Consider the following 17,052-nt stretch of genomic DNA (forward strand, 5'->3'; position numbering starts at 1 on the left):
CTTCATCTCTCACAGCTAGCTGGCCTCAGCTAGGTCAAAAACAATTCACTGCTGTTTATTTAATGCATTTTTTTTTTAATCTGAGCACTCTCCAATGCAGTTTTAGTTGTGTCAAATTCAGTTTGTGTTGTGTCTTAACATACCCAGTGAGTGGTGGAACAAGGGCTTGGGCTGGTGTTTGGTTCTCCAGCTTCTGCTCTGGTTGAGGATCAATCAGATCTTTGGGCTGAGAACTACACATTTTTGTTGCACAAAGCCCTACAGCCCAACTGCTGTGTTATGTGGCACTAGAAAAGGAGAGATCACAATTTTGTGGATGGAAAAATGCTTGCAGAAAATGCGAGACTGGCAGTGGAATCCGTGGCAAACTGGCCATGATGGAAGTTCTGGAGTGTTCAGTCTGTAGATGGATTTTATCCTTTGCTTGTTCTGTGTGTAATAAATCATGTCTATGTCTTCCTGAGAAGTACAACTCAGATAACTTGCTTGCCTAGTCCTAAAAATTTCCTATTTTGCAGCAAAGAGAAGATTCTTTATGAGGAAGACACATTGAAGACCATGGAAACTGAGGAAGAGAACAAGGACTCGAGCAGTTCTAGTTCTGAAGAGGAAGAAGCTGAAGATGAAGTTTCAGAATCGGATGCTGAAAAGGAATCAGGTAAGACTTAGTACAGCCTTGGATTTAATAACTAGCCAAGCTGTTACCATTATTAATGTTGTTATTGTTATTGCTAACTAATTGCATAATTAGTTGTTAAGGACATCTGAAAGTTTTACTTCCAGTGTATATGCACAGAATTTGGGGAAACTTGGAGCTACTGTGCTACAAGCGCATTCAAATGCTGACTCGCAGGTCAGCATAATTATTTTTAAAAAATCCTTCAGATCCTATTTTAATTCCTACTTCCAGCTCACATGTATTGAAAATAACACATTGTCCATAGCTTGTTCTCAAACAGGGTGTTTTTCTTGTTGGCCCAGTTCAAGAAGAATCCTTCAGGTACTGCAGGATGGTAGGGGAGCAGGTGAAGGTGTAGGAAGGCAATAGCCTGTTGTGTTTGGATATGTCTGAAATGAAGGGCTGAAGCTCTTCTGGCTGATTATAAAGGTGAGGAACTTCTGTTTTCCAGGCTGTGATGAATAAAGATTGCAAAAGATAGTGGGAAATAAGGATTAAGTACACAGAGTCACAGTAGCATTTACATTATAGTATATTGCTGGCATCTTACTCCCATTCCTTTTCCATCATTTCTGTGGCTACCTTAATTAGTTTTAAAAGTGTATATGTGCAGCACAGAAAGTTTAAATACAGATACTTAATTTTACAGTAAGCCAAGACTTGTTTGTACTTAATATTCTGCAAACACAGATGGATCTCGTACTATGATGTATTTAATGGTTAAACTACTTTTAACATCAATTTACTTGGTCTATATCCAATGTACTAAGAAATAGGTCCTGAGGAGAAGTGTAAAATAAAGTTTTGTTGTGCTTCTGTGCCAGTGAAATTGTCACCTGTGTTAGGATTGTGTCAATTAATGCTGTTGGGGCAGGGTGAGAGGGGTGGGAAATCCTGGCTGGGCTCTGCAGAGCTACTGCTGCACCAGCTGGGTGGGCATGGCAGTAACACAGGAAAATGATCCTGGGGCTTTTAAATCAAGCAAGTCTAGTGGACATGTCAGTGGTAGGAAGAGACATGCAGTACAGGTCACATATATTTTCTCCATAAATCAGGGGTTTACCCTGATTTTATACATATTTATATAAATATAAATTATACCTGTCTAGCTGGGAGCCAGTGTTTGTAATCCTTGTAAACGTGGTGGCAGTTTGACCAAAACAACTCAAATGTTTGCACACTTACAAGACCTGGAACTGTGTGGGGTTTAACTGAGTCAGGAACAGCCTAAGATCCTTCAGCAAGAAAAGGTCTACAGCACTCAGCATTAAATTTTGTTTAAAGCCAGAACAGGTCTTTTTATTGCATTAATTCACTGAGCAAAGCACATTATAAGAGTATATGTCAAAGCACTGAAGCTAATAGAAATGGGAGACAAGAAGCATTCAGGTAATGATTCAGCTTCAGGCTCTGTTATCTGTACTCTCCTTTCCTGGAAAGATTCTTGAGTCCTTTGAGAAATTTCCATCAGAATTGAAACCCCCACCTTGTAAACTTCTGAAATCTCTGGTAAAATGAGTGTAGACTTGCCCACCTGGGTGGAGACACAGCTATCACTTGCTGCATATGTGAGTGGAGGGTCACATCTTTTTAAAGCAAGGGTACTCTTTTTAAAGCAAGGTTCTATAAGGTAACAGCATCAGCCCACATTATAGGAGGCCTCCAAAGAGAAGGAGAATTTTTCATTTTGGTAATGAAAATAATAAATGTCACAGTATTACTGATTTCAAAGACAGACAGTGGTATTCGTGGGCTGATCTCCCAGCATGGGCAGCAGGACACGGGGGGATTCTGCCCCTGTGCCCCACTTAGGTAAGACCCCACCTGCAGAGCTGCCTCCAGCCCTGGGGTTCCAGCACAGGAAGGAGCTAGAGCTGCTGGAGTGAGCCCAGAGGAGGCACCAGGATGGTCACAGGGATGGAGCAGCTCTGCTGGGAGGAAATGCTGGGAGAATTGGGATTGCTCAGCCTGGACGAGAGAAGCTTTGGGGTGACCTCATTGTGACCTCCCAGGACCTGAGAGGAGCCTGCAAGGAAGATGAAGAGAGACTGTTTGTGAGGGCCTCGAGTCACAGGACAAAGGGGAAAGGCTTGAAACTGACAGAGAGTAGGTTTAGATAGGATATTAGGGAAAAAATTCCTCCCTGTGACGGTGGTGAGGCCCTGGCACAGGGTGCCCAGAGCAGCTGTGGCTGCCCCTGGATCCCAGGAAGTGCCCAAAGACAGACTGAATGGGGCTTGGAGCAACCTGGGATGGTGGAAGGTGTCCCTGCCCATGGCAGGGGGTGAAATGAGATGAGCTTTAAGGCTCCTTTTGGTTCAAACAAATCTGGGATTCTGTGGTTCTGTGTTTATCTGGTCAACATTTTACATGCTTGGATTGTATAGGAGGCAGGGGTATGAAAACATGAATATTATTCCCTTATTCCTCTTCATTTTCTGTAATATTCCCATACCTTTATTATTCTGAGCAATGCTGGACACATAGATTATGACTGTTGTTCTAAAGTGTTCAAAGTCCAGATGAAAAAACAAAAATTCTGAGTGGTCTTTTTAAACCTAAAAATTCCAACCCCTTTGGTAGCTGAGCATAAAGCAGGACATGTAGAAGCTGGCAATGTAACATGCAAGTTTATTTTGAGGTGTGTTTTGAAGAGTCTCATGTTGCGATTAATTTGTTGAATTTGCAGAGACTATGGGAGGAAGAAACTGGATGAGGGAAGCAGTGAAATTGTTGGAAGGCTTCAGAGTAGTGTGTTTCCTATAATGCGTAAGAAATTTTTGTTCTTCAGACAAAGGAAGCTAAGGGCATTAATGTCACTTTATTCATTTTGAAGACAATTAATTTGGCATTGACCTCTTGTAAACAAGAGAAAGATCAGTATAAAATTCTATGGTGATTATCTTTGCTGGGAACTATTACAATATGTAATTACTGGGAATTGAAGTAGGCCATGGAAGCTTTTAGTGTTTTTTGTTTAGAAACCAGCCAAACAAAACCCTTATCCAAAAACCCTTACAGAAAAGGAATTAGAAACCTAAAAGGAAACCTAAATTTTTACTCTTACCAAATTTATTTTGAGGAGACTGAACTAATCAAGTTTCTGTTGTCTGGAATTTATAATGCTTATTACTGAAATTTTGGTAGAATAAAATGTGGGATCCTGCCCAAAGGCAGCCCTGCCAGCACAGAGTCCCTCCGCTTGTTCCTCTTCTGCAGTCACAGATGTCCCAGAATGTCCCAGTCACATTGCTCACAGTTAGTCCTTCCCAGCCTGTCATTATCACTTTAACCTGTGCCCTTCTAATTAGGCTTGACCTTAAAAGCTGATCTGTGTGCTATAAACTTGCAGAACAGGCTCCCAGTGCCCATCCAACCCAGCCTGGAGAGCTGCTGCCACCTTCCCCTCCTGCAGTGCCCTGTGTTTTACAGGCCTCAGTCACAACAATGAGCAACTGGCAGCAAATGGGCATGTCCATGCACTTGGATGCCAAATGTGGCAGGCCAGGCCTGCAAGGAGGAATGGGGGATCCATTGCCCCTTCCCCAGGGGTGGGTGAAAGCTCTGCCCCAGAACTGAAATCTATGGCTTCACAGAGAGGGAAAAGTGGCAGAGAATCCATTCCTATGCAGACCCAAAGGAACAGCTGGAGCTGTGTCAGGGGAGATTTAGGCTGGATATCGGGAAAGGTTCTTCCCCCAGAGGGTGCTGGGCACTGCCCAGGCTCCCCAGGGAATGGGCACGGCCCCGAGGCTGCCAGAGCTCCAGGAGTGTTTAGACAGCACTGCCAGGGGTGCCCAGGGTGGGATTGTTGGGGTGTCTGTGCAGGGCTGGGGTTGGACTGGATGATCCCTATGTGACCCTTTCAACTCAGGACATTCCATGATTCTGTCTTTGTCTCTTTAGTTCAGGCTTTGTCAGTCCTGATAACTTCCTCTTATTTTAAAATGTTTCTCTTGGCTTGCTCTTTTCTGGTTTTTGTGTCCTTTGAATCCTTATTTTTCTAGTACTGAGAATATTTGTTACAGAAAGATGGATCTTCACACTCCAAGGTGCCATCCTCCCGGATGCTCCATCCCAAATGACTCTAAATATGTAACAGCAGATTTTTATTCCCTACACATACATTAACATAACATGTATGTTAACATAACATATGTTATTTGCTAGGACTGTTTGGGTGCTTATGCTTAAAATTACTTTATTTTTTCCAAGCCATGACTGTGTGAGCACTCATAGCTTTAAGGAAAGCTTTGATAGGTGGGTTTAGGCACATCATTTCTCAGGCAGGTTCCATGTGCCTGGGTTTATGATGAATAGTCTGTCTCCAGCCTGTACTCTCCTGTCAAGTGAACCTTCTGCCTGAGTCACACTTTCTGCATACTCTCCCCCTGGTAATATCTGATGAAGGTTCTTCTGTTGAGCATGTGCATAGATACAAAAAATAAATGTGATGCTGGACAGCTGCACTTACCTAACAAGCAGGGAGCCAGCTGTGAGCTTGGACAAGGGTTGCTTAGCTTGCTTGGAACCCAAGTAAGGGTTTTTGTTGGGCAGCAGTCCTGGCTTCCTGTAGAAAAATTGATTTTGCTGCAGAAGACCAGAAATTCTGCCCAGCAGCACAGACAAACCCAGTGAAACCCAGCACTGGGCACACAGGGCTGTGGGCTGTACCACACTTGTGGTACAGCAAGGAGGAACAGCATGTGCCCCTTTTCATCCCAAGATTTACCAGGGAAGAAATTCCCAGACAGGAAACAAAGTTGTGAAAAACAGAAAACTTGTGTGTCCTTTTTATGGTGCTTTCTGCAAAGATTTTGCTTGTCTGTGAGAATAAAGTACAAAAACTTTGCCTGGCAAATGTATCCGTCCTATTCTTTAGGAAGTGGGAAGCTCCTTGCAGAAAGCCCTGACATCTGACAGTGCAGAAGGCACTGACATCTCTGTGATCCAAGGAGGTCACACAGCACTGAACTGGAGTGCAGACCACACTCTGTGTAAAGAAGGGCCTCAGAAGTGCAATACTGAAACATTTGGTTTCTCTTCTTGTTTAAAATTGTAGAGAGAAAGGAAGAGCCCTTTGCCAACCACTCCAGCCGTGAATCCAGGCCCAGCATCACTGAGCAGATGCCACCACCCGAGCCCAACTCGTTCACTGCATCTGCCAGAAGAGTAAGTGAATTTGGAATCAATGGGGACTCCAGTGGTGCTCAGAAGCAGAAGGTGTTACTGGGAGATGGATGCTCTGAAACCAGTATTCAGAGGACTTTAAGACTTGAATTTAGAAAAGCCTGATAGCATGAAATTCTGATAAAGATGTGTGTTAACAGCAGTGTAGGGACAATACGGTTCCTCTTGAATCTCTGACCCTCCAGAGCCAATTGTGGTGAAGAAAGCCAGCCTGCAGCACATGCTCTGTGTGCTGTCAGTTCTGAGGGGACTGGTGCCAATGTCTTCTCAGAAGGTCACCAGAGCTGATTTCTGCCTGTGTGCCAGTGGTGAGTACGGCACCATCATCCAAAGTGCCTCTGACTTGCCAAAGCCAGTTGAGTCAGCGGTGTGATGTTATTGCCCAGCAAGCAGACAGTTTGCATGTGGCTGGCCAGCTGGGCTATAAAAGCTTTGAAACGTGAAGTGGTCACTGAAATCTTACGTGAATCCTCCAGCTCACAGATCACTCAGCTAGATGGCACCAGGAGACTCTGCTCTGCACAGGACTCCTGTTGTGTGCTGCTGCTTTCTTTTTGCACCAGACTATGGAGAAAACCACACAGACCCCTGGCCCAGGGCTGAAGCTTGTCAGGGGGAAGAGTTTCTTACTTAGTCACAATTTTTTATTTTTCGCATGTAACACAGCGTAACCATGATCAAATGAAACAGAGCTCCTCTGAGCATTGTTCAGCTCAGGCTGGCTTAGCATGGGAACTGTTAGAACTAGAAGGATGCTGGGAACTGTGAGTACTTCAGTTAACCTTTTCCCAGCTGAAGAGGTTTGGTCTCTCACTTCTTTGAGCTGTTTAATGCAGAATAAGGGTGTTAGGGTGTAGAAACTGGCCTGTGAGCAGAGAAATTATTGATTTGACCTCAGTCACTTAAGATCAGTTTCTTTACCTTCTCTCACCTGTTTGATTTTTCTGTAATTCTCTTTGACAGACTGGGCTTTAGATTGTGTTGCCCTCTGTTAGGGGAGTTATTAGTATGTGCTGTTCCTGTGTTGTTCAGAATTTACAGATGGCAGCTTTTGCTGTGGTTTTGAGCATTCTCTGAGGAAAGCATCAAAATTACATGAAAATGTTACAGCTGTGTAGCTCAGTAGACTAGCAGTGCTGGAAATGGTGGAGTACAGATTAACTCTTTGCATCTGCATTGAAATGACATGAGCTGAAAACATTGCTCAAATACTGCAGGGATACTTTCAGTTCTTGGCAGTCTTCAGACAGTGAGTCTGAGGGCAGAGCTCTCCAGTAGCTCCATTTATTCTGAATAGTGTCAGATGGTTTGTGTCAAACAATGCTTAGATCAGCTTTGATCAAAAGCCTTGTCTGCCCAGTGTCCTGCCCAACAGTGACCATCAGAAACTACTAGAGAACACAGTCTTGTAGGAATTCCCTCCCACAGTCCAGCAAGTTGGCATTTCAGGGACTTGCTGAACCTGGTGTATTTTTTGTCTTCAGTAGCCTCTGTTGGGCTTTTCCTTTATGCAGTCACTTTTTGACTGGGATCCTCTAATGTCCAGTGGTAAAAAGAGTCCTTCAGCTTAGTTAAAAACTCTACAAAGCTCCCTGTCCCATTAACCAACCACACACTGGGTTTATTTGCTGTCCCTCATTCCTTTATGGGAAGGACTAAGGAATAATTGTTCCTTACTCGCACTTCTGTGTGCCACTTGAGGGTTTCATGTATCTTGGTCATATCTCAGCCTGGAGACTACTGATATACTGAATATCTCCTCATGCAGAACCTCTCTTGCTCTACTCATTCTTGCTGCCTTTCCCTGAACTCTTCTTGTCAACTGCTGCTGAACCCTGGACCTGAGCTGTGTGCAGTAACACGGAGCCACAGTGGTTGTGCGTTTTGTATTCTTTACTTTTCCAATAATTCCTAATAATTTGTTTGCTTCATTTCCTGTAGAGCGTGGTGCTTAGCCCTGTATAAGTATCTCTTGTGATGCTCAGGCTCCATTCCTGAATGACAGTGTGCAGCCTTTTGAAAGACTTGATAACTGTAGCTAAAGTCATACATTTAAGCAGTTGTGTATTTAAGGACTAATATATGCAGGTCAGAAGTGCCTCATGTAACAAAAACCACAAAGGCCCATTCTGTGGTATGCACAGTTACCTGCCCATGGAAGGGGCCTTTGCAAGGCTGAAGTCCAACGTCCTGCTCAAAGCAGGATTAAGCTCATGTCATGTTATTTGTCCTGCCTGAGCTCAGCTGAGTATTAAAAGGTCTCTGAGGATGGAGATGCTCTACTCCCTTGCTCTCTGTCCCAGCAGCTTCGATCTTGCCAGGAATTACATCTCCATGTCAGCTGGGACTTCCCAAGAAGAAACTTGTCTGTTCTCCTCCTTTCACTGTAGACTGTAGAGAAGTCTGGTTCCATGTCCTCTGTAAACCCACCCCCAAGTAGCAGAGCAACTAAATCCTGTCTTTGCCTTCTCTTTTCCATGCTGAACAATCCAGGTTTCCTCAGTTTCTTCCTTTACAGTGTTGCTGGCTACAGCTCCCTGGTGATCTCAATGGCTTCTTCTGGACTCCACTGGTGTGAGGGGTTTATTTGCAGCTAGTTCCGTAAGACCTGAGTATTTGTTTTTGGTATTCTGCTTTCACTGAATAAGTCCCCCTTCCTAAATGGGTGATAATAAAAGCTTCATTGTTCCTTATATTCTTTCCAAAAAGCTGGAGGAGGGCATTGTGTAGGCAAAGACCTGCACAGTGACAAAAGATTCCTTTCATCCTCTCTCCTTGGGGATGATGCACTACAGCAGTTTGTGTCCCTGTGAGTTCACCTTGAGCTCTGTCCTGTAATTAAAGTGAAGCAGGAAATAAGTCATTCTATCTTACAAGTCTAGCCCAGCAAAAACTTTTTAAAACACTTTCTGAACTTAGAGTGTGCCTTGCAGTGCTCTTCGTTTTTCCAAATGTTCGTTTTCTTCTCCACAGTTCAGTTGGCTCAGCAAGTCAGACGAGCAGAAGGATGAATCACCTTCGTCGTGGCGGCTGGGCCTGAGGAAGACTGGCAGCCACAACATGTTGAGTGAAGTTGCTGCCACTCGTGAGGCACAGAGGGATAAAACTTCTTCTATCTATCGCTCCTCATCCAGCCCTCGGATATCTGCACTGTTGGACAACAAGGAAAAGGTTTGGCTTTCAGCAAGGATGTTCCAGTGTATCCACAGGTGTAAACCCCTTTCCCTTCGAGTTATTGCTGGGGTTTGTATCCATAACAAACGAGGGTCTCTTTCATTCTTACCTTCTTTTTCTTTTGAAAAATATTTTCCTCCTGTCACTTGTTTCTCCAGAGCTGGGGTTTGGTGCCCCTTTGGCCTAATTCCTACTCAGTTTGGACCGGGCTGCCACTGAACAGGGGCTGCCAGTCTGGCACAGCCTGTTCTTTACCAGAAAATGTCCAATCAAGACAACAGCACATACCTGCAGTGGAGATTCTCCTTCTCCATCATTTATATGGATTCCTCCTCTATCTACCAGCTGCATTTGTAAATCCCCTCCCACGTATTCAGTAACTGTAACTTTTCTGCCCATGGGTAGATGCCTCATCCCTGGAGGTGTTCAAGGCCACCTTGGATGGAGCTCTGGTCTAGTGGACTAAAGATCCCTTCCAACCCAGACTAATTCTCTGATTCTGTGATTGACAAGTTATTCTCTAAATTAGAAGATGCTTTTATTCACTACCATGGTCATCAGGAAATCCCTTTCAGAAAGTGATATTTCTATGCTGTGGTATGTTGCTTTAAGCAACATAAGAGAAGTAAGAAGTTGCTTTAAACCAGCTGGTAGGAGAATGCTTTCTTAGTTGAAGAAATTTGAACATTGAATTTATTTACCACTGAATGTGCTGGAAGGGTGAGAGATGTGTAGCTGAAGTTCCTCTTTTGCTTCACCAGGACAGAGACAACAAGAGTTGTCTTGCCACCATAGTCCCCAGAAGACTGAGCAGTACGAGTGATACAGAAGAAAAAGAAAACAGGTGAGACTGGTTGAAGTTAATGCTCAGCTTCCATCCTGTAAATAGTACTTCTGGAATATAATTTTTCTGTAGTCATGCTCTGTATATTTTCTCAGCAGTCTCAAGTACACAGGAATTCAAAACATCAAGAGCCAGCTCTGTCTATAAAAGCTCTGGTACGTTGGTTTTCATTTAGGTGAGCAGGAATCAGCAGACTGGTTCTTCCACCCCTGTACTCACACAGGCACAGGCTCCATCCAGACAACCAGATTTATGGATCCTTTTTCCTTTTAATACGCAAGTGCCTCATTTTGTAGCTGCCACCTGCACTTGTAGTTGTCACTTGCTCAGCAGTCACCTTCAATCCCTTTGTTCACACCTCTGTCACTTGAGATTCACTTGAGCTTGTGAACTCTCCCATGCAGGAACTCTTTCATTGCATGGCTGTTTTTACAGTCGGTGTGTATAAATGCCCCTGGTCCTAACCATGGTGTAAATGGTGTGTGTATGTCCAGGAATTCCAGATGTATTTGAGGAGCTGGTCTCTACCAGCAGCTTCTTCAGGGGCCTTCCAGTGCCTAAAGCGGCTCCCAGAGAGCTGGAGAGGAACTTTGGACAAGGTCCTGGAGTGACAGAACATGGGGGAATGGCTTCCCACTGCCAGAGGGCAGGGTTAGATGGGGTAATGGGAAGGAATTCTTGGCTGTGAGGGTGGGGAGGTGCCCAGAGCAGCTGTGGCTGCCCCAAGCCTGTAAGTGTCCAAGGCCAGGTTGGATGGGGCTTGGAACAACCTGGGCAAGTGGAAGGTGTCCCTGCCTGGGCAGGTATTAGGACAGGGTGAGCTTTAAGGTCCCTTCCAACCTTGGCCATTCTATGATTCAGTTTGTACTAGACGGAGTAAAATTTGACCTTAGCCTCAATTCCAGCTACTTCCCCAACAAAGGAGGAAAGGCACATGCAGAGCAGTGGCTGTGAACTGTTAATTGCTGGGCAGGAGCTGTGGCAGATGACACCCTGAGAGAATTTCAGCACAGCTTGAGAATCTTTGCTGATCTTTTGCTGAAATCTCCCAGCTGTGTTCTTGTTCACTCTCGGGCAGTCTCTGAGATCCAGAGTTTTGCAGGCAATTTGTGTCTGTTGATCAGCTCAAGAAGGTTTGACAGAGGTTGCTATTGAGTGGCACATCCCACTGTAGGAGCTGACAAATGTCCTTTTCTGGGTGGAGATGGGACTGGCTGAGAAGTACTGGCCTTCAGGAACAGGTGGTACCCAGGCATGCTGTGTAGTACAAATTTTTTCCCAATATTCTTTCCTTTCAAAACATTTGGGTCTTCCTTTCTGGATCCCACAGGTGTCTTGAGAGAGCATCAGTCTAGGCATGACAACTGGAAATGAGAAAAAATTGCATGCTGATAGGGGAATGGAATTAGTGCTGCATTGCAAGCTCCAGGTCCTGTCCAGCACCAGTAGAGAGCAGGAAACACTGCCAAAGTGTGCATTAGCATTAGGGAAAGAGCCCTGTTTTCAGATAACCAGGGTAAACAGGACTACTAGGAATTTCTTGATAACTTGTCAAGTAGCTTTAGATACTGTAAATATTTTGTTTGTTGTTTTCTGCTTCATGATTTTGTGGTTGACCTGGTAGTGCTGGGTTAATTGTTGGATTCAATGATCTTAGAGGACTTTTCCAAACCTAATGATTTTGCTGTGCTGAATTGCTTTTGTCTTTGCCTGGATACCTTGAAGAATAAAAGCTTCCCTGCAGTTCCAATATCTGCCCATTTATACCTTGTTGTTTGATACAGACAGCAGTGCAAATATTAAATGCAAATATTAAATGACAGTATTTAATATGTTAAATTACTTTTATGGACAATCTGAATTTCATTTTCAAGTTTCCTGACTAAAAAGGATCTTGTTCCTCTTTATGCAAAACATTACATCATCTGTAGTTCTTAAGTGAGCTGGCAAGAGCAGGAGCTGATGTTAAGGCCAGAGCAGGTGTTTCTCTGAGCTGTGTCACCTGAACAATGAAGCACGTAGGTGTAAGGGAAGGATCTGTGTTGTGAAACTGTGAAGGAACCAAAAGCAGACTTTTTTTTCTAAGCAAAGCCTGTGCTGTGTCCTGCTGTAGGGAATCTGCTGTGAACCTCGTGCGGAGCGGCTCCTACACCCGGCAGCCCTGGAGGGACGAGCCGAAGGGAAACGAAGCTCCCCACTCTGGTGCACCCACTACCTATGTATCCACCTACTTGAAAAGGTATGTTCAGGTCTGTCTTCCACGGGTTCTCAGGCAGGCAGAACCACTCTTAACACGCCTCCGAGACATCAGCCTCCTGCTTGTTGCCTCCTGCATCTTGTAACTGGCCTTGGGACCCTCTTCTGCTGAGAGCAGGAAAGAATAGATTTTTTTATATTTGTCATGCTAAATAGTGTCTTTAAAGGCTATAATTTTTATTAATTTGCAAATTGCTGGACTGAATTTAAATACTCTTCTTCCCATAATTCAAATGCAAAGTTTTCTCTGCTTAATGCTGGTGTTATGGCTAGAGAATAAAACCGAAATTGATCATAAAAACAGATTAATGTAATAAGAGTCCAAAATAATTGTTCAGATAGCTCTTGGTGAGGAAGTTATAGCTTATCTCTAATTTTGTTTTATATTAGTCCATGTTTATAGTATTACCAGAAAGTGGCAGTGATCTTGTGCATGATGTACAGCACTTGCTAAGCAGTAAAACTGATGCTTCCACTGTTGTTTTGTAAGGCAGTAAGGAAGCAGTTTGTTCACTGTGTAGAGTCAGTGTGTGTGGAGTTGTAGTGGCTGATTATTGGTAAAGGAGCCAGGAAGGCAATTCCAGGCAGAACTCCTGTAACTGCAGTGTCCTGGACCCTTTGGGAGGCGAAGCCTCGGTGTCCTTGTGGTGCCACCTAACAGCTCTCTCTGAGTGAGCTGAAGCAATGCCCTACTCTGGTGAGATTGCTGGGTTTGCATGTGAGCAGGAGGATCAGCAGTGCCAGCACCTCGCCTTTATTTCAGCTGATACTGGAGACCATCAAAACAGCCTGTAATAAACATATCACACTGCAAAGCCATTGTGTTTCTGCTTAAGGAAAACAGCAGCAATAGATTGAGGTTTTAGATTGAGTTTCACAAGATTCTAGACCCTGAACTAAATAACTGTTCTGAAGATGGAACAATTGCTTAAGATACTTGGGAAGAGGCAATTAGTTCCAGTGTTTATGCTGTGTTTATGTAGAGGTAAGTGGTGCTCAAGGATGTGTGTGGCCAGTTGCTGAGAAGGTACAGATCCATTGCCACAAAAGGTGAAGCAGCCCCTTCAAGCAGAAGCTTCTGCTCTGCTGCTCCATTCCGGTGACTTCACAGCTATCCTGGGACGTGATGACAGCCCAGCCTCCATGGCTTGTCTCTCTCTGAAGCTGGTCTGACAAGCTGCAGCTGAATACATTGGAAAACTTTTGCCCCTTGCAGCTGGCACACCTGTGCTGCTCCCTGAGCTGAGGGACAGCTCCCTGAGTCACCCCCAGGCAATCTTACAAACATTGCTGGTTTATCCCAGCTAATCCTGCACCAGATTTAGTGTTGCACTCACACAGTTGTATTGTATTTCCTTGGTAAACGGTACAGAGAGTGGGGAAGGTTTAGGCTGCATTGAGATGTCACTAATACAGAGTTCTTGTCACAAAGGCTGAATTCTGACCTTTCATAAGCGAGTGACTGGTTCACAGGGAAGGTACAGAGAATAGCTCTGTCAGGTAGGAATAAATGTGCTTTTAAAGGAGAGATCAATGGGTTTGCATTTCATTTACAAAGAGTAAAACCATGATCAATTAGACCTTTGTCCCATATAGTTTTCTGTAGAAGAGAACAGAGAAATTGAATACAATTATATTGAACTTTTGATTTCTCCAGCCTTGTGCATCCACTCCTAAGATGAGAAAAGAACCTGGTTAGACCTAAGCATTTTGTCATTTCCAAGTATTAGCAAAACTCTGAACCCAACTCCAAAAGGTGAAAGCTTCTTCTTAGAGAGGAAGATTTTGAGGGAATATGACATGCTTGGATGTCACTGAGGGGATGACTGTATATATCTGCAGCTCCCCTTAGCCTCAGCATTTGATTAATCTCCATAGAGATCACAGACTGGTTTGGGTTGGAAGGGACCTTAAATCCCATCTCCTTCCACCCCATGCTATGGGCAGGGACACCTTCCACAAACCTGGCTGTGGACACTCCCAGGCATGGGGCAGCCACAGCTTCTCTGGGCAATCTGTGCCAGGGCCTCACCACCCTCACAGGGAACAATTCCTTCCCAATATCCCTTCTAACCCCTAGTTATGTTCTTTAAGTGATTTATATGACACCCCAAACATAGAATGAACAACAGCAGCAGATCATCTAAAGATGGGGGGAAAGCTGGCGTTTTTTCTTTTTCTTTTTTTAATAAAAGGGAACAAAATAACTTGCAGCAATGTTACAAATGTCCTTCAGTTTCTGTTGAAGCATATATTGATGCTCTCTCTCTCTCTCTCATGGTACTGGCAGTTGTTGTGCTTTCTCTGTGTGTGCCACTGGCCCAGAAATCTACAGAACCCTGCTCTAATATCCTGGTGTCCATTTTAGTGCATACTGGCCTTCAAAAATCCAGGTCACTTTGACTGTAAATGAAAGGATGTGGAGGAAAACTGGCATAGCAGGTTGGATTAGTTCAGCCTTAGACATCAGCCAGAAGTGCTGCCTCCCCAGGAAGGGCTCACACTGGAATGAAATCCTTCAGCCACACAGTTTCTCCTTCATTTCACATTTATGCAAGTACCTCCTTGCTGGTTTTGGTCACATAAAAGCCATTGCAGTGAGCCAGGACAACAGTCCATGCAGCCCAGACTCTGTTTCTGACAGCAGCTGGTCTTGAAGGAGAAGTTGCAAAAGCCAAGATAACTTCAGAGCAGTTTGCTCCCTCCCACACTCTCCAGCAATCAGGAATTTAGGAGCCAGGGGTTATATTTAAACATTGTTCTTAATAGCCACCACTGCAGCCAACTTCCATACCCACATCCTAGTTTGATCTCTGCAATACCCCATGGCAGTGTGTTTAAAAAAATAGTTATGTGCTTTGTGCAAACCTTTTTTATTACCACATGTGGAAGCTTTTTAGGAGTGTGAAGGTTCTTAAGTAAAAGTTTTTAATGCCTTTAAAGTATTTCCTAAAGTCAGAAGTTTTTTTGTTTGTTTTTTTTTTTAATTGCTTTGAAAAGTTGCTTTACATTTCATCGCTCATTCCCTGATGGTTCTGTTGTGGTGATAATGTTAGAGAATGAAGAGCAGTGTGTCAGTGCCTATTTGATTTCTGATGTTGAACTATTCAGCATAATTTCATAGTCTTCCCTTGCACACACTCCTATGGACACAGCTGTTAATTAACAGGATTCACTGACTAACCTTTATATTGAAGTTTTCTGGTCCAGTTCAGATCAAATGTGAACAATGGAGTAAATGCCTTGGAGTGCTCCTCACACTGTGCAGTGCCACCCATGCAGGGGGACAGGCTGGGAGGTGGATTCCCACAGAGGTGGCAGTGCCTTGGCTCCCTTTGGGGCAGGAGTGTGTTCCTGGTGCCCAGCATCACATTTCTCTGCCCATGTGTGTTGGAGATGGCACAATGCCATCCCTGTGCCCTCTTCTTCCGCTCCTCCTCCTCCTTTCCTCTTATCCCCCATGTCACAGCTCTCCCAGGCACCTGGTGCTGCTTCCATCCTCACCCATTGCCTTTCCCCTCTGAAAAACAATCCTTGTCAGGGCTTTTTTGATAACCCTCCTGCATCCTCCTTTCCTGACCAAGTTCCTTCTCTCTCTTGCAGCCACCCTTGTGCCCCAGCCTCTCTGCCTTTGGCTGTCCTAGGATGGTGCCACATCAGCTCTGTTCCCCCAGGGCTGCCATCACCTTTTCCCCTGCTGATCCTCTCCTTCCTTCCCCGGCCACAGGCTCTCCTGCCCTCCTCTCCTCACAACACTCATTTGTGCAACTCCACGGCCGCTTGCTCCACCTGCCCACCCCAGCCAGGCTCCTCTTCCCACTCCCACCCTCCTCCCAGCCCATCTCCAGGGCTTGGCTTTTCCCTCTGGAGCAGAGAGCCAAGAAGGGAGGTGCTTGCTTCCAGCAGGGCTTCCTGCTCCTGCATGCTCCAGGCAGGGCTAGCATTCCACAGAAAGCTCTGTTTAGGGTCTGGCAGAGGTTGCTACCTGGTGACAATGACTTGCTTGTTCCTGTGTGACCTGGATATGGCAGGCAGCCATCAACTGAGGAGCCCAAATGGGAGGTTCCTCCCTGTGGAGGCCTTCCAGATGCTCTGTTGTCCCCTTTGGCTCCCCAGGGACCAGCTGCTCATGCTGGGCTTGCTGGGGGCATTGGTATGTAAAACTGGCTTGTAAATTGGGTGCCTGGGTGAACAGGACTGGATCCTTTCTCTGGTCTCCTGTCCTTGGATGTGTTCCTGCCCCTTCCCAGTGCTGTTTCAGCCTCAGGCTGCTCTCTGGATTCTTACTCTAGAGTTGATTTCCAGTTTCATTCTGTTGTCCCTGGCTTTCCCTAAAACCTGCAGCTCTGTCCTGGCCTGCTTCTTTCCTCTAGGTCAGCTTTTATTCCTGTGCAACCACTTTGGTCCGTGTGCCCTGCCATGGGAGCCATTAGGATGCAGAAGGTGAGAGCCAGCCTTCCTAGCCTTTGATCCTTCAGACAGTCCAGTCTGACCAATAGCAAGCAGGCATGCCAGATGCTGGGAAAGGTGTGACAGGGCCCTAGGAGCCACTGAATTGCTCTGTGCAGGCAGTGAGCAGCTTGTGTGCAGGGCTTGGACATGTGCAAGAAGGAGATCCTGCCAGATTTCATCAAATCTGTTTTCAGAGATATGCAGCTTTTCCCACTAGAATGGATTTTCTGTCCCATTAGGGCAGATTTTCTCTCCCCTTGGGCTGGATTTCTTTGAAAAAGTGAAAGGGTCCATCCTTGTATAAGAGCCCTTCTTCTTTCCTCCTCCATCTTCTCCAAAATATGAACACAAACATAGCTTTTCAGTAAGATTGGTTTTCAAGGCTTGCTTTAAACTGGCAAAATACTATTTCCCTTGCTCATTCTTGAATATCTTCTATTCTGAATATTCTGAATAG

The 17,052-nt window shown here is 44.9% G+C and overlaps 1 protein-coding gene across 4 annotated transcripts in view; it reads left to right on the plus strand.

Annotated features, from left to right (window-relative positions):
- The window catches only part of PPP1R12B (protein phosphatase 1 regulatory subunit 12B), a 130,960-nt gene that overhangs the window by 46,822 nt on the left and 67,086 nt on the right, over positions 1 to 17,052 (plus strand). For all 4 annotated transcript variants that reach the window (XM_053963842.1, XM_053963843.1, XM_053963844.1 and 1 more), the window contains exons 8-12: positions 519 to 658; positions 5,742 to 5,851; positions 8,843 to 9,040; positions 9,805 to 9,887; positions 12,001 to 12,126. In XM_053963842.1, the coding sequence (XP_053819817.1) occupies positions 519 to 658; positions 5,742 to 5,851; positions 8,843 to 9,040; positions 9,805 to 9,887; positions 12,001 to 12,126 (657 nt within the window). The remainder of the gene's footprint in view (positions 1 to 518; positions 659 to 5,741; positions 5,852 to 8,842; positions 9,041 to 9,804; positions 9,888 to 12,000; positions 12,127 to 17,052) is intronic.

This window comes from Vidua chalybeata, chromosome 24, assembly GCF_026979565.1.
Source record: "Vidua chalybeata isolate OUT-0048 chromosome 24, bVidCha1 merged haplotype, whole genome shotgun sequence".
Taxonomy (NCBI): Eukaryota; Metazoa; Chordata; class Aves; order Passeriformes; family Viduidae; genus Vidua; species Vidua chalybeata.